The sequence below is a fragment of the Cetorhinus maximus genome, chromosome 2, assembly GCF_964194155.1.
Source record: "Cetorhinus maximus chromosome 2, sCetMax3.hap1.1, whole genome shotgun sequence".
NCBI classification, from domain to species: domain Eukaryota; kingdom Metazoa; phylum Chordata; class Chondrichthyes; order Lamniformes; family Cetorhinidae; genus Cetorhinus; species Cetorhinus maximus.
In genome coordinates, this window is record NC_135880.1 from 143,656,416 (window position 1) to 143,677,542 (window position 21,127).

Genomic DNA, 21,127 nt, shown 5'->3' on the forward strand with positions numbered 1-21,127 from the left:
TTTTAAGAGGAAGAACAAAGCAACTTAATATAAAATAAAGGGTATAATTACAAAAGGCCATGAAGAAGGAGAGGGACATGGGTTGAATTCACACAAATTGTTGGAGATGGCCGGGAGGGTTGAGAAAGAGGTTAGTAACGCATTTGGTGATCCTGGGCTTTGTAAATAGAGGCACTGAGTACAAAAGCAAGGAAGGTATGGTGAATCTTCACAAAACACTGGTTCAGCCATTCCAGGCACCACCCTTTGGGAAGGGTATGAAGGATAGGGGAAAAATGATTTATAAGAATGGTTCCAGGAATGGGAGACTTAAGTTATGTTGAGAGATTAGAGAAACTGGGGTCAGAATTTTACACACCTGCTCCCATGGGAGCAAGCAGGCAGGGGAAGGGGGCATAAAATTGGGTATGCATAGGTGTCAGGTGACCTACCTGCTCTTAGGTCAATTGAAGTTCCTTAAATGACCATTAAAGGGCCTCCTCCCACTGGTATTTTACCAGCAGCAGGGGTGTGTCAAAGCAACATACTGAGGCTGTCAGATACACCCTGGCAGCCTGGCTGCAGGTTTGGTGTGGGAGACCCTCTTATTCAGGCACCCTGTGCCCAGCAGAGGGCCCCACCATAACAGTGATCACTGCCCCTGATCACAGCCCTCCCACTGGTATCCAATCGCAGTCCCCCCAACTACCCTCATCGGGGGCTCCCTAATTGTCCCCGGTGAAACCACCCCACCTACCTTGCAGTCTGGCCTCTTTCATTACTCCCCATGGGGTACTGCTGCGGTCCCAACAGTGGCCACCACTCCCGGTGGCAATGTTGGGAGTGTAGAGCTGCTGGTCATCTGATTGGCAGGAAGTCCTCCAAAATGGGAGTGGAAGCCACAATCTGAGCCACTATTCAGCCTAACAGCTGTAAAATTAGGTCGTGGCTTCCTGGCCCTACAGAGGCAGGCTCACCCCCACCTCTGCCTCCATGAAAAACTCCGGCCTGGGACAGTTCTGCTTAGAACAGTGAAGAATAAGGGGAGTTTTAATAGAGGTGTTGAGAATTCTGAAGGGCTTTGATAATATTAGGTAGATAACTCATTCAAAACTCACTCACTTGCATTGAGTTAAAATAGGACCCATGAGGTCTGGTGACTGCCTCATAAACGTTCTACAGTGAATCTCAGAACACATCTAACCATCGCCTTTGATGTTCAATGGCATTACCATCATTGAATCCCCTACTATCAACATCCTGGGGCTTACCATTGACTAGAAACTGAACGGGACTAGCCATATAAATACTGTGGCTACAACAGCAGGTCAGAGGCTAGGAATCGTACGATGAGTAACTCACCTCCTGACCTGCCAAAGCCTGTCCACCATCTACAAGGCACAAGTCAGGAGTATGATGAAATATTTCCCACTTGCCTGGATGAGTGCAGCTCCTACAACACTGAAGAAGCTGGACACCGTCCAGGACAAAGCAGTCCGCTTGATTGGCATCACATCCACATACATTCACTCCCTCCACCACCGATGCACAGTAGCAGCAGTGTGTACCATCTACAAGGTGCACTGCAGAAATTCACCAAGACTCCTTAGACAGCACCTTCCAACCAAACCCACGACCACTACCACCTAGAAGGACAAGGGCAGCAGATAGATGGGAACACCACCACCTGGAAGTTCCCCTCACCATCCTGACTTGAAACTATATCACCGTTCCTTCACTGTCGCTGGAACAAAACCCTGGAACTCCCTTCCTAACAGCATTGTGGGTGTACCTACACCACATGGACTGCAGCGGTTCAAGAAGGCAGCTCACCACCACCTTCTCAAGGGCAACAAGGAATGGGCAATAAATGCTGGCCCAGCCAGCGAAGCCCACATCCCATGAATGAATAAAAAAGAACATAAAGGAATAGAAACATAAAAATTGCTGGACAGAAAATTAGTTTGCCATCTAGTTTTCCCTCTGCCATCCAGATAATCGCATGATACGATAATAATGAAGTTGTTGACTAATTATAGCAGTCAATTGCTATCAATTAATCTATAAAAGACACAAACATAATATGAGGAAAACCTCAGTGGTGGAGAGCTTTGGGAACCATAGATCCAAAGTCACCAAAATAATGTGCAAGTATTATGAATTCTGGCCTGCCGAATATGTTATTTTGAGTTCAATGGAGTTAGTCATTCCCATAAGCAGTCTGAGCACCTCACTTTTATAGGGGGCTAGAATAGGGTAATTAATTCTCAGTGAACTTCCTAAATCTACTTCTAGGACCCAGAATTGTTACAATGAAACTGCCTTGAGATCTGGGAAGCACTTTTATATTTCTCAGGATACATGTACTTCTTCAATCTCCCTAAACAACCGAAGAAACGTGCTTTTTGATTCAATGCTGCCTTCAGTTCAAAAAGATGGTCTGCCTACCACACTATTGAGCAATGTTGTGTATGAGTTTCAGTGCCGGTGTGATGCCAGGTATGTAGGAGGTACGTCCAGTTCCTGATCAAATCAAACAACATGTTTCTTTGGTTTCTCATAATAGGCAGAATACAGACCGTACTCAACCACCCTCGCTTGCAAAACCCAAAACAAAGCTACGGTTAGATGTGATTCTGCATTTGGGCAGCATTTGCTGAACAATCCTGAGCTAAAAACTACACTAAGAATCAATTTAAGATAACCAGGACATACATTAGAAAGACATACATTCATATGCCATGACTTGTCCTTTGCAAAAAAAAGGAATATGTTCAAGCCTTGCACCTTTTTTGAATTATCCGGGAGGTTGGGGAGCCTGTAGTTTCCTGTTGCTTTCTTCATGACAACGCCTCAGTCAATCAGAGTTAACTTTCCAACCAATCAGCACCCTTTTTTCCTGTAGTATAAATTGTTGTGATTGTTTGAAATTTGGCATTCTTGTGTTTGTCCGGATGAGTGCAAGACAAAAAAGCCTTGGCGACGTGTCTCATTGTTTTCAGCAATGTTCAAGTTCCGTACTTTCAATTTGTTTGTATTTACATTTAATCATAGTTCAAACTTATCTTTCAGTAAGCGAGTCATAAAGCATTACAAGGTGACCTGTGAAGATGATGGATTTGCCATCCAGCTGGACAATCCAGTAGGTTTCTTGCTTAATATATGCTGAAATCTCACAGACTAAGACCTCTATATTTTATCACGTACATATGACTTGTATGCAATGAATGCACTTTGTGGGCTATGGCTAAAAATAAAAAAACATATTCAACAGTGAGTACACTTCAAAAGTACTTTGTTGACTGTAAAGTGTTTTGAGGTATCCTGTGGTTGAATGTTTGGTTGAATCTGAAACTGGAAAGAAAGGACAAAAAATTTATACAATTTTAAACTTTGGTGATTTTCAAATCTTTGTGTAGAGTAAGCATTGCAAATATTGGTACAGCTGTTGGCAATCCCCGCAAATATTGTCACGACCTTTGACACCCTGCAAAAAATTGGCACATTTCTGATGAGCCATCCTAACTTCTGAAAGACAGTGCTAGCTACTCAAAGGTAGTAAATGATCTGATTGCAATAAAGCAATTTTTAATAGTGTGCATAAACATGAATAGTCTGCTGGGAATACAAGAGTTTCTGGGAGAGTGTACACAGCTCATGATATGCTCAGTTCAAGAGAGATTCAGTTAATGTTCACTTTATGGTTTACAGGCCACAGTTTGATAATGTTTTAGATTGCTGTTTCTGATGGACTCCAGCTGGAGAAAGTCACCAAAGATTATCTGCTGGTTCTCCCAATTGAATGGTGAAGACACCCTGGTTATTCATTTATTTGGAGTTTCCATGGATCTTCCACCGAAATTGTATTCCATGCCCAAAGGGCATCAGGTGCCCTATAGGATTTTAGAACATCCCCTAGCTAATGGGAATTTATGGCATCCTCTGCTAATGGAACTTTGATACATCCTCTAGAGCCAACGGGGACTTAGTGCATCCAATATCCAATGTGGTTTTGGTGCATCCTCTGAGCAATAGGATTTTAGTACCTCCCATGCCCATCCCCAATTGCCGTGAGTGCGTATCTGGAATTACATGTAGACCAGATCAGATAGAGGTGGCAGGTTCCCTTTCCTGAAGGGCATTCATGAACACATTGACATCTTTATGTTGTCATGCCTTCTATTAGCATTCTTAGTACTAGCTTGCTCTGGCAGTTATATCCATTGAGCATTTTAGAAGTTTTTTAAAATTTCACTTTTGGCACAGATTATTATTATTGATGAATTATTGTTATGTTCTCAGTCCGGGAGATCATTCTGGCCATGTTTAATGTTATACCACTGAACTTGCAATGCTCATCGACTTACTAAATGATTGCGCTTTTTGCCTTATTGTTTGTATTTCACTGAAAAGAAAGGAGGAATTTAACGTGACAGCAAGAAAGTCAATCTGAGTACTTCCCTTGGCTCCATTCATACTGGAGAAGATATATACTATTGTCTTCCTGCAAAACTGCTATCCCTAATCTTAAGGAACCTAAAGAGCAACAGAATATGTCAGTCAGACAGGATGGATGCATGCTAAAGCTGCAAAGTCAGGATTAGCCTAAAACTGCCATTCTGTTGACACAGAGCTCCTGGTATGTTAGCTATTTTCAATTAAGTCAAGTTTCTTGCTCTATTGAGCTAACCTTTATATCCATTCTATGAAATAAATGAGCTGCAGCTTGCTTATACATTATCATTAATTAGATTTTTATTTTATTTGGATACTCCAGATAAAGGTGAAGATTTGTAGTACAAGGTTCTCTTACAAGGAGAGAACATATGGCACCAGTAGTTGATCTTTAAAAGTCTATATATTATAGGTGGTAGATAAGACCAAGGCAGATAAGGAATTGTGATTTGAGGTCTCTTAACTCAATAAACAGCCATTTCTCTTGTTCCATAGGTCAAATACAGCACCCTTCAGGAAGTTGTTGATCATTTTATAAAAGAGACCAATGGAACTTTGAAACCATACTTAGACTCCAACATGTATGCCAACAGAATTGGTATGTTTATACATCCACATTGCGTATGGGCCTGAGTATCTGCAACCAGAGGTGGATTTACAATGAAACACACTGTGCCATGGCACGGGGCCCCCAAACAAAAGGGGAGGACCAAAATGAATGAGTTTCAAAACATTCAAACTGGGTGCATGAACTGATGCTGCATTTGCAAAGTTAAAATGGGAAACGCCAAATAAATGAGTTATTTTTGGGACCAAGCCCTGTGTGTGATGGGAATGACAGACACCCAGGGTGGTCGCGGCAACATCTCTGCCTCTGATCAGCTACAAAAACATACCCGAAGAAAACACCTTTCAGACGCACTTGTTTTACTGACAAAGTCATTTCACAAAGTGGGTCTGTCTCAGTCTCTGTCAAACCTTCAGAATGTAATAGTAAAACCTTGCTATTCCACCAAGAAAGCAATGCTTAGAAAAGTAAGTTTGAAAGGAGATTGCAATGTTCAGAAATTATATTAACAGATAGCTAGGAATTGCTCCTTTTCCAGCCAGGTTGCCGCAGCAATTATATTTCCCCCTTTTTTGACAAATCCCTCTCCTCCCACATACATTCTTTCTCTGATACCAGATGTGCCACTTGCTAACAAGCCTAGAGCAGACCGTGACACACTAGGGCACACGGTGAGCCAACTTGCTTTACCCAACAGTAGTGAAGTCTGTCCACTCCCCTCAGCCCATAATCGTCAATGCAAGTCGGGAGCTCACTCACTCGTTGTTTGAATGAATAGCCAGGGCTGTTAAAGGCCCCAGTGCTAGCAGTCTGGCCTCTGGATCAGATGGTTGTGGGTTCAAAACATTCAAACTGGGTGCGTGAGCTGATGCTGCATTTGCAAAGTTAAGAAGGGAAGCGCCAATTAAATGAGCTATTTTTGGGGCCAAGCCTTGTGTGTGACAGGAATGATGGACACCCAGGGTGGTCTCAGCAACATCCCCTCCTGTCCAGACAGACACTCCAGGGAAGGATGGTGTGTTGCCTCCTGGGGGCCAGGGTCATGGATGTCACTGAACAGCTGCAGGGCATTCTGAAGGGGGAGGGAGAACAGTCAGAGATCGTGGTTCACATTAGTACCAATGACATAGGTAGAAAGAGGTCCTGCAACAAGAATTTAGGGAGCTAGGTAGTGGATCGAAAAGCAGGACCTCCAAGGTTGTAATCTCTGGATTACTGGTGCCACATGTTAGTGAGTATAGGAATAGGCGGATACAGCAGATGAATGCATGGCTGAAGGAAGGTGCAGAAGGGAAGGCTTTAGATTCCTGGATCACTGGGTCCATTTCTGGCGAAGGTGGGACATGTACAAGTCAGACGGGTTGCACCTGAACCGGAACGGGACCAACATCGTTGGTGGGGGTTTGCTAGTGCCGTTGGTGGGGTTTAAACTAATTTGGCAGAGGATAGGATACGGAGTGGAGGTATAGTAGGGGGTAACAAAACCAAAAACAAAAATTTCTGGAAAAACTCAGCAGGTCTAACAGTATCTGTAGAGAGGAAGACAGAGTTAACGTTTCGAGTCTATGCGAGTCTCAATCAGAACTCTAATGAAGAGTCATACGGACTCGAAATGTTAACTCTGTCTTCCTCTCCACAGATGCTGTCAGGCCTGCTGAATTTTTCCAGCTATTTTTGGTTTTGTTTTTGTTTCAGATTTCCAGCATCTGCAGTATTTTGCTTTTATCTTAGTATAATAGGGGGTGATGTGCCGACAAGCATAAGAGAAAAACCAAGCCAGTCTGGAAGGCAGAGCGTATATAATCAAGTTAAGGCACAAAGAAGCATGGCAAGGCTGGATGGCATTTATTTTAAGGCAAGGAGTCTTGCGAGTAAGGCAGATGAGCTGAGTTGATTAACACATGGGGATATGATATCATTGCTATCACAGAGACATGGTTGAGGGAGAGGCAGGACTGGCAGCTCAATATTCTGGTGTATAGAATCTTCAGGCAAGATGGGGGGTGCAAGGGGGTGTAAAAGAGGAGGTATGTCGCAGTATTGATCAAAGAGTCAATGACTGCATTAAGGAGGGATGATATCTAAGAAGGTTCCTCAAATGAGGCCATATGGATAGAACTTAGAAACAAAAAGGGGGCAATCACATTGCTGGGAGTGAGCTATAGACCCCCAAACAGTCAAGGAGAGATAGAACGGCAGATAGATGTAGGCAAATCTCAGAAAAGTATAAAAATAATGGGGTAGTAATAGTACGGGATTTCTACTTCCCCAATATTAACTGGGATAGACAAAGTGTGAAAGGCTTAGAGGGGGAAGAATTCTTAAAATGTATCCAGGAGAGCTTTTTAAGCCAGCACATTGGAAGTCCTACAAGAGAAAGGGTGGTGCTGGAGCTAGTTTTAGGGAACGAAGCCAGGCAAGTGGTAGAAGTGTCAGCGGGGGAGCATTTCAGTGATAGTGACCATAACCCAGTAAGATTTAAGGTAGTTATGGAAAAGGACAAAGGTGGACCAGAAATAAAGGTTCTGAATTGGGGGAAGGCCGATTTTAATATGATAAGACAGGATCTGGCCAAAGTGGACTGGGAGCAGCTACTTGTAGGAAAATCTACAACAGCAGTGGGAGTCATTCAAAAAGGAAATAGTGAGAGTGCAGGGCCAATATGTTCCCGTAAAGGTGAAGGGTGGGACCAACAATCCAGAGAACGCTGGATGTCACAGAATGTACAGGATTGGATAAGGAAAAAAAAGGAAGCTTATCGCAGATACCGAGGGCTCAAAACAGCAGAAGCCCAAGAGGAGTGTAGAAAGTGCAAGGGGTTATGTAAAAAAGAAATTAGGAGAGTGAAGAGGTGGCATGAAAAAACACTGGCGGGTAAAAAGAAGGAAAATCCAATGGAATTTTACCAGTATATTAGGGGCAAGAGGATAACCAGGGAAAGAGTAGGGCTCATTAGGGATCAATGTGGCAATCTGTGTGAGGAGCCGGAAGACGTAGGTGAGGTATTAAATAAGCACTTTGCATCTGTATTCACTATAGAGAAGGACGATGTAGGTATAGAAATCAGGGAGTGGTACTGTGATATACTTGAACGAATTAGCATTGAGAGGAAGGAGGCATTAGTGCTTTTAGTGGGGTTAAAAGTGGATAAACCCCCAAGCCCAGATGAGGTGTATATCAGGCTGCTGTGGGAGGCAAGGGAGGAAATTGCAGGGGCCCTGACAGTAATTTTCAAATCCTCTCTGATCACAGAAGTGGTGCCAGAGGACTGGAGGACAGCGAATGTGGTACCATTATTCAAGAAGGGTGGTAGTGATAAACCAGGGAACTATAGGCCAGTGAGTCTAACTTCAGTGGCAGGGAAACTTTTGCAAAAAATTCGAAGGGACAGAGTTAATCTCCACCTGGAGAAGCCAGGATTAATCAAGGAAAGTCAGAATGGCTTTGTCGGGAGGAGATCATGTCTAACAAATTTGATAAATTTGATTGAATTTTTCAAGGAGGTGACTAGGTGTGCAGATGAGAATAGTACAGTAGTAGTCTACATGGACTTCAGTAAGGCTTTTGACAAGGTCTCACATGGGAGAATGGTCAAGAAGGTAAGAGCCCATGGGATCCAGGGCAATTTGGCAAATTGAATCCAAAATTGGCTTAGTGGCAGGAGGCAAAGGGTGAAGGTCGAAGGTTGTTTTTGTGACTGGAAGCCTGTGTCCAGTGGCATACCGCAGGGTTCGGTGCAGAGTCCCTTGCTGTTTGTAGTGTACATTAATGATCTAGACATGAATGTAGAAGGTATGATCAGTAAGTTCGCAGATGACACGAAAATTGGTAGTGTGGTAAACAGAGAGGAGGAAAGCCTTAGACGACAGGACAATATAGATGGGCTGGTAAGATGGGCAGAACAGTGGCAAATGGAATTTAATCCCGACAAGTGTGAGGTGATGCATTCTGGGAAGTCTAACAAGACAAGGGAGTACAATGAATGGTAGGACCCTAGGAAATACAGAAGATCAGAGGGGCATTGGTGTGCATGTCCAAAAATCCTTGAGTAGGACAGGTAGATAAGGTGGTTAAGAAAGCATATGGGATACTTGCCTTTATTAGTCGAGGTATTGAATACAAGAGCAGGGAGGTTATGATGGAGATGTATAAAACGTTATTAGGCAACATCTGAAGTGCTGTGTGCAGTTCTGGTCGCCACACTATAGGAAGGATGTGATTGCACTGGAGAGGGTGCAGAGGAGATTCACCAGGATGTTGCCTGGGCTGGAATGTTTCAGCTGTGAAGAGAGACTAGATAGGCTGGTGTTGTTTTCCTTAGAGCAGAGGAGGCTGAGGGAGGACCTGATTGATGTGTACAAAATTATGAGATAGGGTAGATAGGAAGGAACTTTTCCCCTTAATGGAAGGGTCAGTAACCAGGGGGCATAGATTTAAGGTAAGGGGCAGGAGGTTAAGAGGGGATTTGAGGAAAAGTTTTTTTCACCCAGAAGGCGGAAGGTGTCTGGAACTCACTGTCTGAATGGGTGGTAGAAGTGGGAACCCTCACAACATTTAAGAAGTCTTTAGATGAACACTTGAAAAGCCATAGCATACAAGGCTACAGGCTAAGTGCTGGAAAATGGGATTAAAGTGGATAGGGACTTGAGGACCGGCATGGACATGATGGGCCGAAGGGCCTCTTTACATGCTGTAAAACTCTATGACTCTGTGACTCTAAGTGCTGCCCTGTCAGAGACGCCATCTTTAGATGTAAAAGATCCCATGAGTCTATTTTGAAGAACAGCAGGTGAGTTACCCTATGTGTCCTGGCCAATATTTATCCCTCAGTCAACATCACACAAAACAGATTCTGGTCATTTTCACATTGTGTGTGGGACCTTACTGGGTACAAACTGGCTGTGGAGTTTTCCCACATTCCTACTTCAAAAGTACTTCATTGGCTGTACAGCTTTGGGACTTCTGGTGGTCATGAAGGGCGCTATACAATTGCAAGTATTTTGGGCCAGCCTGAAACCACAACAGCAGCTCATGCTCTTCCACTGAGTGACACTGTTGTGAGATTTTCCAGTGAGTGATGAGACCCCTGTAAAGTGCAATGTTTCTCGGCTCTCCTAGGTAACAGATGTGTTGTCAGTGCTGTTTGGCCTCAGTAAACTGTTGCCACTAGAGCAGGGCTCCGACCTGCTGTCTTTGTCTCTGTACAAAATTATAGCAACAGACTGACATATCGATCTTCAAGTGGGCATCCAGTCAGCTTCTCTCCCCTACCTGCAGACGCTCTCTCTCCCCCTCTCTCTCTCTCTCTTTCTCTGTATAATCTGTCCTTGGTTTTTGGCTTTTCTTGTCAGCAAGTTCCATGTTTACTCGCTTTGTGTTGCAATATTTACCATCTTTCCCCTCATTCAGACAAGAGGTAAGCTTGGATTTCAGCAAGTCAATTATTCATTCAGGCACCTTTTTACAAGTGAAGGAGCACTGATCAATTTGTGTATTTTCTTAGTTTCACTTTTTCAATTCCAGGGGGAGCGGGGGTGTCCGGACAGGGTGCCAAAAATGAAGCTGAACATAGGGCCCCACTAACGGTAAATCCACCACAGTCTGCAACGTCTATTATTGTGTCTCAGTAAGAACATTCTAATTTAAACTAGCAATGGGGCATGTTTAAAGAAAAGAAAACAAAAAAGAACTTAGATTTATATGGTATCTTTCATGGCCTCAGGACATCCCAAGGTGCTTTGCAGCCAGTTAAGTACTTTTGGAATTTAGTCACTGTTTCAATGTAGAAAACACGGCAGCCAATCTGCACACAGCAAACTCCCACAAACAGCATCATGATAATGGTCAGATAATCTTTTTTTGGTTGAGGCATAAATATTGACCAAGAAACTGGACAGAACGCCCAGTTCTTTTTTGAAATAGCGCCGTGGGATCTTTTATGTTCTCCTGAGGGATAGACAAAGGGCTTTGGTTTTACGCCTCATCCCAAAAACAGCAGATCTGGCAGTGCAGCACTTTGTCAGTGTTGCAGTGAATTGTCACAGAATTGTTAGTATGCAGAGGGAGGCCATTCTGCCCATCATATCTGCACTGGCTCTCCGAATGAGCAACTCACTTAGTGCTATTCTCCTGCCCTCGCCCCGCAATCCTGCATATTCTTCCTCTTCAAATAACAGCCCAATTCCATTCTGAATGCCTGCATCATGATTGGACAAGTTGGGACTGTTTTCCTTGAAGAGAAGGCTGAGAGGAGATTTGATGGAGGTCTTCAAAATCATGAAGGGCCTGGAAAGAGCAGATAAGGAGTAATGGCGAAAGGATCGACAACAAGAGGGCACAAATTTAAAATAGTTGGCAAAAGAAGCAAAAGCAATGTGAGAAAAAAACTTTTTTATGCAGGAAGTAAAGGTCTGGAATGCACTGCACACTGGATTTTTTTGCTCGAGCCTCTGGTCATTATCAGATTGCTGTTTGCTGTGTCCAGTTAGCTGCCACACACAGGGGACATGCATCTCACCCAACCTCTGTTCCATCTCTTCTCATCACATGCCTTTCTTCCGTCTTCATACAGGCCAAGCTGGTGCACAACAGGTGTGAGAGAGTGCAGATGGGGGGAGGGATATTCAACATCCACAGCCTCAGTGAATTCGAGGAGGCTGCAGCTGAGCTGGTTGGGGAGGACAGGGATCGCTCCCATGGGGAAGGGGAGATCGGCCTCTCCTACCAATCCAGTACGGATCACAGCACCATCACTTCATCAAATACTGACATTCACCGTGAGTCACATGCGGTCTTATTTAGCTCATTTATTTAGCTCATTAACTGAAACCCTCTTTTCTATTTTCTAGGCACCAGCAGATCTAGGCCCCCAAACCATTCCAGGACCACAAGTGTGAGCCCCCAGACCTCATCCGAGGACAAAGCTCTGGAAGAGCCATCACGGCACTCACTCACACCCTCCACCAGCTCAGAGACACACACGCCAGTGGGGCACAGTTATAGATTAGGCTCGGGCTCACATTCTGGGGAACGCCTCACTGAAACATCCCTGTAGCAGTCGGAGGCCGGGAGAGCCCAGGTCTCCGGCACTCGGAGGGCTGTTGGAGACCCGACACTCGCTCGGTCCGAGTCAGATGATGAGCCTCTGGTTGCGGCTACCAAATCAACGCTGGAGATGCAACGACAGGCAGAGAAACATCAGGCAGAGATTCGGCAATCGCTCAGCAGAGCGAATGATGGAGGAGTCTGTCCGTATTCTGTCTGATGTTGTGGCTCCGACATGTGAGCACCTCAAGGTCACCATGGGATGGCTGACAACCACCATGGAGACATTGGCCCAGCAGTTCTTGCTGGATTTGCGCTTGGCCCTGCACTTCACAGCCACACTCGCTAGTGTCACCATCAGGATGTGGACGACATGGCGATGAAGCACCTTGACCCCCCTTCAGGTGCACCATCTCCTGCAGGAGTCAGGGCGGGGCCTCGGGCACCCAAGGGAGGATGAGCGCTGGTCAGACAGCCCGGGAGCCTCCTCTCAGGACACTCCAAGGTTGTGCAGCCGCTCAAAGCCCCTCTGCCTGTGACCCCATCCACTCCAGCTTCTCAGGCCGCCAAGGGTGCTTCTGCCCCTGAGCAGGTGACACTTATCAGGCCGGGATCCTCCAAGCCTTGGGCCACCAGAGGAAGTCTGCAAAGGACATTGCAGACATCAGGGTGTAGCAGTCAGCCGGCTGCCTCCAACTCTGCTGCGCATGTCGGGGCTGCACCCAGACGTAGCGTAGAGTTAGGAAAGTTAAGATAAATTGATGTCACTTTTGGGTCATGGGTGTGTTATACATGTAAATAAATTGCACTTTTGTTAATACATTTGATGGTTGTGTGAATGTTCCTGTCAACTGAAGGTATTGTGATTTTGTACTTTGGAGCCCTCTTATTTCATGGTTTAGCCTTCCTCCCACTCAGTGATAGTGTCCCACTGTGAGATTAACATCCCTGTGATGTCAACCTCAGTATAACTAGTATCCGCAATGTGTGATGTCTGGGAGATGTGGTTAAATTTTTATTGGAAGTGTGTGTTGGAAGCGTTTCCAGCCCTTCTTCCTCAAGGGGTGAAGGTTTCAAATCTTCTCTCGCATCGCTCGAACAAGAGTGGACTCTCAGTTTCCAGAGTGACCTCACTCACAGAGCCCCACAGACCAAAGCAAAGATCATGACCTGGTGATTCATGAGGCAAGGCAAGTGTGAATGCGGGACTCATTCTTGCTGCAAGTGGGTGGACATTTCCTGAGTCGAAAGAAGATAACATTGAGGGCAAGTAGAGATGGGGCCATATTCCCTCACTTAACTTTACTCTTCCTGGAACCTGTCAGCGATTAACGTATCTTGGGCACATCTCCCACGTCATCCTTCCTCCATGGCATGATTTTGCTCATACTGACCCTTCTAAGGTTCCTGGACCTCCAGATCTTCATCCTCCAATGAGCTCTCATCCTCCTCCAGGTCATCCTCTGGCGAGGGTTCACCTCTTTGCATTGCCGGATTGTGAAGGGGGCAGCACACTGCGATAATGCTGGAAACCCTGTTGGTAGTGTATTGGAGTGGGTGGTCCAAGCATCTGAAGCGCATCTTCAGAAGCCCTATTGTCTGCTCTATAAGGGAGCGTGTGGAGCTGTGAGCAGCATTTTACTTGTCCTCAGAACAACTCTGAGGGCGATGCACTGGTGTCATCAGCCAGTGTTTCAGTGAGTACCCCTTATTCCCAAGCAGCCACCTCTGCAGATTTAAAGGCCCCTCCAAAATCTCAGGCACCTGGGAGTGACTCAGGATGTAGGAGTCATGGCAACTCCCAGGGTATTGTGTACAAATGTGCAGTACATGCTTCCGGTGATCACACACCAGTTGTACATTGATGGAATGATAGCCCTTGCGGTTTATAAACATTAGGGACTGCTGCCATGGAGCCTGTATAGCCACATGGGTGCTGTCTATTGCACCCTGCTTCCTTGGGGAGCCTGAGATGGGGGTGAAGCCGGTGAACCTTGCAGCCTAGCTATCTTCATCCAGAGCAAACCTGATATAATGTTGGGCCTTCCTGTATAGGGCGTCTGTGACCTCCTTTATGCACCGATGTGTTGCAGACTGAGAGATGCTGCGCAGGTCACCTGTTGATCCCTGGAAAGAACCAGAGGCCAAGAAAGTGAGTGCAACAGTCGCCTTCAAAGCCACTGGCTGGGGATACCCTCCAACTCCACCTGTCATCAGGTCTTCACAAAGAATGGGGCAAATGTGATGTACTAGATCGCGGGTCAAGTGCAGACATGCACAGCATTGCCTCTCACTCATTTGTAAATAGGAGACTCTTGGATGATAAACCCTAGGTCTGGCGAGTTGCCCCCATTGTCTGGGTCTCTCCTGCAGACCCTCCTGTTCATGCTCTGGCTGCGCTTGACCATGTCCCTCCCGCTGGAGCCTTGTGCGGAGTCGCCTCTCCCTCCTCCACCTCCTCCATTGCATTAGGACCCTGACAAAGGTAGCAATGAGCCCTGGATCCATTTGTGCTTTTACCTTCTCTTTGAAAGGAAACATTGAAGACATTAATGATTCAAGGGGCAAGAAAGTGAAGCTCAGAAGATTACACATTTGGAGACTGTAAGGGTCCATAGTTTTTCCTGCCTTACTTGCATGGCAGCTAATGCTGCCTTGTCCCTGAGACACTAACACACACATTGAGGTGACCAAGATGGCATCGCTGATATATAACATCTTGAGCCCTGTGTGAGATGCTAAAGTTTAATTGAGATGAGTGACCCAACCTAGCTCTGTGCACCAATCTCTGATGTGGCATATTAATGACCAATCAGTTGTTCATGGCCAATGGGTGGATGCCCTTTGGCCCATTAGGAGTGTCACATCTGGAACACATACAGACCTTCATTGATGGAATGCTATATATGATACAGCTGTGACTCCCTCACTATTGCCTACATTCCCAAATTCTACATTCCTATGTGTTACTCTTGAGCTGCAGTAATTGTGATGTGAAGCCACTGAGTCCTGAGTAGCCCTTTAACAGTGCTAATGAAGCCATTGGCTTTCAGTGGCTTTCATCACAAGAAGGTTTTCCTCCTTTCTTTCTAAGCAGATTCCTGCTCACTCGGCGGCAACAAGAGGTTAGAGGGCGACCCTAGAAAGGCCCCCTCATGTTCTCCCTTCCCCTGACTGCCATTCTACAGCCTTCCCTCCCCATTGCCCTCCTCGTGTTTGTCAGCCCGACCCCTCGCCTCACAGCCCACCCCCAGTTGAAGTGCTAGTCTCTGAAAGTGGAGGCCTGCATGAGTACCACAGCATTCCTTGGGACAATGAAAGCAAAGAGAAGGAGCAGACCAACATTACAGCCCCAGCAGAGTGGCGATCATCGCAAAAAGACTGGCGCAGCGCTATGGCAGGTATGTTCCATTTACCTCGAAGTTACCAGCGGACTGAGGTCTGACTTGTGCACAGCCCCCCTTTTTTCAAATGGGTTTGACAACAACGTAATTTGCTGCTGGCGTGATGGAAGATTGGAAGGCCTGGCAAGATTCCGGCCAGCAGCTGTTTTAATGAGCGTTCGTGACATGTTAATGAATGCAAATGATGTTCACACCACTCGTCGGCGGGGTAACCGATCCACCATGAAAGCACTGTCGAGAGAATTGCGACCTGTTTTTACTACAGCAGGTTTCCCAGTTTGCCTCCTGATAGATTCTCCGCTCTAGCCATGAAACCTGCTGCGGGCAGGAAGGGAGGATTCGCCCATTGACTGTAAACCGTTTTGAGACGCCCAGTGGTCACAAAAAGTGCTATATAAATGCAAGTCTTTCTTTCTTTAAGAATTATTCCTAATCTGGACAAAAAAAGAACTCATCAATCAGCTCCTTGTACAGACATCAATCTAGGTTTTTTTTTTAACCTGTCTCCTTTACATTCATCCCCCTTCTTAGTTTACATTTATTTGTGGATTCTTTTTAGCCTAGAAGTTACTTAATGGTTTGGCTAACACCAAATCACAAATATTAACCACTAAGAACATTAACCAATAAATTTAGTGTTTATCTGTAACTTACCTGCAACCTGTACACTCTGTGCTGTCTATGACATTACTTGTTGAAATATTCCATTTGCTTCTGCGGTGTCTGGCTCTATGTCTATTATATTGTTATACCATTCGTAAAGAAATAGGAACTAATTATTTTGGGAAAGTACATCCGGGGTGCCATACTTCACTGCTGCGCTGCAGTCATGTTCCAAGTAACAATGTAGCTGTCTACCAGCCAGATGGAGAGCGGAAAGAAATACGCTCGATAAAGATCCAGCATTTTGAGTCTAAAGTGTGATTACTCCTCACTTATGGGAACCGGAAGACATGACAGCGCTCTATAACTTCTGTCGCTGCTGACTCTCCCCCACTGTTTAAATTTTCCATTCTGTTGCTGCCGATTGTCTGTTGCTGTTAAACTGATTAGCTCTATGCCGTTCTGCTCCCAAAAGTCTCAGTTGTTTTCATTGCATGAAAACACTCAATAACCTTCAGGTTTCCACAGAGTCAATGTTATATCCAATTATTTCCAAAATGTGACTTCTGTTTTTTTTTGCCTTTGTTCTCATTTCAGAGGTGTCCAAAGATCAAAGCACAAAGGTACAAAAGAAGCCAGTGCCTATGTCAAGAGTAGCCCCAATTCAACGTTCCTCAAAGCTACCATCTGACTATCCAGATACCCCAGGAATGATGCAAAAATCATGCCAATCTCATCGAAAGCTGCCTCTCAAGCCAGGCATGGTTCATTGATTGAGTCGTGATTGTCATTTCAATTAACTACGTTAGCAAAGAGCTAATTATGAAATAAATTGAAGGTTACAGGGATGGTTACAGTAGAGACAAAAAAGATTTAATACTTTATAAAGGGCATTTAGCCTGGTCTTTTCCAACAGAAGATATAATTTGTGGACCACAGCAGATCACGATTAGTTTGATATCAATGGGAATTTCACTCAACTACATTTGAAATGTGGGGAGAAGTTTCAGAGTGGATGCTTCTTGGATGAGTTTCCTGCTGTTCTACACTGTCTGAGAAAGATCGAATAATCTAGGGAAAGGTTATGGCAGTATAAATCCTAAATGGGGTGTGTTACAAAGAAAGAGCTGGGTTGGCTGACTGGCCTTATTCTATTCTGTGTTCTTAAGATAAAACATCCATAACAATCATTGAAAACCAAGTACAACACATTATTAACAACCCAGGAATCCAATGACTCTCTACATCTGGGTTAGGAATAGTTCATTTGAAGTCACAATTCGCCATAAAACAAATTAAATCCCAGATTTGGTCTCTAGTCTTTGCTGAATTTGCTTATATTCACCCAAAAGGCATGGGAAGTGCTAAGATTGGATCTAACATCCCCATGCTGGTGGGGCAGGTGAGTGCTGGGGGGTGGGGGGCATTGTGGAGGATGGATGAAGAATGGGAGCCAAAGGAGAGGTTGAAACAGCTAAGATTTGCAGTCTTGGTGGATATTATACCATGCACAGAAACAAGTGTTTTTGCTTTAATTCTAACTCAGGTATTGAGTTCAAGTCTAAGGCATTTGGAAATAAGGGAGAAATATTTGTGACAGGCTAAGATTAAGATCTTCAATTGCTGAAACGTTGCCGAACCTTTTCATCTTGCACTCATCAGGACAAATGCAAGAATGCCAATTTTCAAACAATCACAATAATTTATACTACAGGAGAAGAGAATGCTTGCAACCAATTAACACCCTTTTCTCCGGTACTATAAATTGTTGTGATCATTTGACATTTGGCATTATTGTGTTTGTCCTGCTGAATTCAAGAAGAGAAGCTTCAGCAACGTGGCTCTCCTTTTACCAATATTCAAGTTCTGTACTGCCAAGTGACTGACATTATCTTCAATAATGTAAAATAGAAAGTTTTTGATAATTTCTGTTTTATCTTTGCAGCAGAGGGGAGCAGCAGAAGTCCGGTCAATAAAGAGTCTGAACCAAGTTACATGAATAATGAATGTAGGAACTGTGATCTAGTTCTGTCTATTTTTCTTCGGAATTACAACATTACTTTTGTGTGATATTTTGTTCACAATGTTCTTAATTTCAATGTTAGCAATATAATAGAAATTATAATACTTCTTTAATCTCAGATATGACTAATGGTAACACTGCCAGTCATTGGTTATATCCTCACATGCTTCCACAACTGACGGATCTAAGATTATCCAATTATTTCCGCATTCGATGAGCGATTATTTTTAACATTGTAACAAAGTCTCTTTGTTCATAAAGATAGCGCCTTGTAGAGGCATGCAGGATACAGTTTGTGGGTCCTTTGCTGGTGAATTATTCAATCAGTTTAGTTATAAAATTAACAATTTTAACAATTTCAAAAAATAGACAAAAGCTATTTTGGGAACCACAAAACAACCCAAATAAGCAACTGGCAAAGAAATAGTAGGCTGCAGTGTGGTGAGCCTAAATTGTTGTGGTGTTTATAGGATGAAGATTGTCTGTTCCCTATAAAGCTTTAGCGAATAGTAAATAATACATTTTTTTATTCATTCGTGGGATGTGGGCATCGCTGGCTAGGCCAGCATTTATTGCCCATTTCTTGAGAAGATGGTGGTGAGCTGCTTTCTTGAGCTGCTGCAGTCCATGTGGTGTAGGTACACCCAGAGTACTGTTAGGGAGGGAGTTCCAGGATTTTGATCCAGTGACAGCGAAGGAACAGCAATGTATTTCCAAATCAGGATGGTGAGTGGCTTGAAGGAAACTTCCAGGTGCTGGTGTTCCCATGTGCCTGTGACCTTGTCGTTCTAGATGGTAGCGTTTATGGGTTTGGAAGGTGCAGTCTTAGGAGCCTTGGTGAGTTCCTGCAGTGCATCTTGTAGATGGTACACACTGCTGCCACTGTGCGTCAGTGGTGGGGAGAGTGAATGTTTGTGGATGGGGTGCCAATCAAGCCAGCTGCTTTGTCCTTGATGGTGTTGAGCTTGTTGGGTGTTGTTGGAGCTGGACTCATCCAGGCTAGTGGAGAATATTCCATCACACTCCTGACTTGTGACTTGTAGATGGTAGATGGGGAGTCAGGAGGTGAGTTACTAGCCTCTGACCTGCTCTTGTAGCCACCATATTTATATGGCTAGTTTGGTTCAGTTTCTGGTCAATGGTAACACCCAGGATGTTGATATTGGGGAATTTAGCAATGGTAATGCCATTGAATGTCAAGTGTTGATGGTTAGTTTCACTCTTGTTGGAGATGGTCATTGCCTGGCAGTTGTGTGTTGCTCATGTTACTGACCGCTTGTCAGCCCAAGCCTGGATATTGTCCAGGTCTTGCTACATTTGGACATGGACTACTTCAGTATCTGAGGACTCGCGAAAGGTGCTGAACATTGTGCAATCAACAGCGAACATCCCCACTTTTGACCTTATGATGGAAGTAAGGTCATTGATGAAGCAGCTGAAGATGGTTGGGCCGAGGACACTACCCTGAGGAACTCCTGCACTGATGTTCCGGAGCTGAGATGATTGACCTCCAACAACCACAACCACCTTCCTTTGTGCTAGGTATGAGTCCAACCAATGGAGAGTTTTCCCCCTGATTTCGATTGACTCCAGTTTTGCTAGGGCTCCTTGATGCCACACTTGGTCAAATGCTGCTTTGATGTCAAGGGCAGTCACTCTCACCTCACCTTTGGAGTTCATTTCTTTTGTCCATGTTTGAACCAAGGCTGTAATGAGGTCAGGAGCTGACCGATCCTGGAGGAACCCAAACTGAGCATTAGTGAGCAGGTTATTTCTAAACAAATGCCGCTTGATAGCACTGTTGATGACCCTATCAGCACTTTACTGATGATCAAGAGTAGACTGATGGGGTGGTAATTGGATTGGACTTATCCTCTTTTTGTGTATAGGACATACCTGGGCAATTTTTCACATTGCTGTAGATGCCAGGGTTGTAGCTGTACTGGAACAGCTTGGCTAGGCGGGTGACACATTCTGGAGCACAAGTCTTCAGGACTATTGCCAGAATATTGTCAGAGCTCATAAACTTGGCAGTATCCAGTACCTTTAGCTGTTTCTTGATATCACGTGGAGTGAATCGAATTGGCTGAAGACTGGCATCTGTGATGCTGGGGACTTCTGGAGGAGGTCGAGATGGATCGTCCGCTCGGCACTTCTGGCTGAAGATTGTTTCAACTGCTTCAGCCTTATCTTTTGCACTGATATGCTGGGCTCCACAGCATTGAGGATGGGGATATTTGTGGAACCTCCTACTCTAATGAATTGTTTAATTATCCACCACCATTCATGACTGGATGAGGCAGGGCTGCAGAGCTCAGATCTCATCCGTTGGTCGTGGGATCACTTAGCTTTGTCTATCAATTGATGCTTATGCTGCTTGGCATGCAAGTAGTCCTGAGTTGTAGCTTCACCAGGTTGACACTTCATTTTTAAGTATGCCTGGTGCTGCTCCTGCAATCTTCGTTGAACAAGTGTTGATCCCCTGGCTTGGTGGTAATGATAGAGTGGGGGATATGCTGGACCATGAGGTTACAGATTGTTTTTGAGTACAATTCTGCTGCTGCTGATGGCCCACAGAGCCTCATAGATGCCCAGCCTTGAGTTGCTAGATCTATTCAAAATCTATCCCATTTAGAACGGTGGTAGTGCCACATAACACGATGGAGGGTACCCTCAATATGAAGGCAGGACTTTGACTCCACAAGGACTGTGCAGTGGTCTCTCCTACTGAAACTGTCATGGACAGATGCACCTGCATCAGACAGGTTGGATGAGGTCAAGTATGTTGTTACCTCTCATTGGTTCCATCCCCACCTTCTGTAGACCTAGTCTAGCAGCTATGTCCTTAAGGATTCATCCAGCTCGGTCTGTACTGGTCCTACTGAGCCACTCTTGGTAATGGACATTGAAGTTCCCCACCCATAGTACATTCTGCGCCCTTACCACCCTCAGTGCTTCCTCCAAGTGGTGTTCAACATGAAGGAGTACTGACTCATCAGTTGAGGGAGGGTGGAACATGGTAATCAGCAGGCAGCTTCCTTGCCCATGTTT

General features: G+C 44.8%; 1 protein-coding gene across 4 annotated transcripts in view; it reads left to right on the top strand.

Annotated features, from left to right (window-relative positions):
• Nucleotides 1-21,127, top strand: part of LOC144698412 (signal-transducing adaptor protein 1-like) — a 56,175-nt gene that overhangs the window by 31,620 nt on the left and 3,428 nt on the right. For 3 of the 4 annotated variants that reach the window (XM_078570376.1, XM_078570357.1, XM_078570371.1), the window contains 4 exons: nt 3,052-3,121; nt 4,930-5,032; nt 16,651-16,812; nt 17,999-18,061. In XM_078570376.1, the coding sequence (XP_078426502.1) occupies nt 3,052-3,121; nt 4,930-5,032; nt 16,651-16,812; nt 17,999-18,061 (398 nt within the window). The remainder of the gene's footprint in view (nt 1-3,051; nt 3,122-4,929; nt 5,033-16,650; nt 16,813-17,998; nt 18,062-21,127) is intronic. The other variant, XM_078570365.1, reaches the window with a different exon arrangement.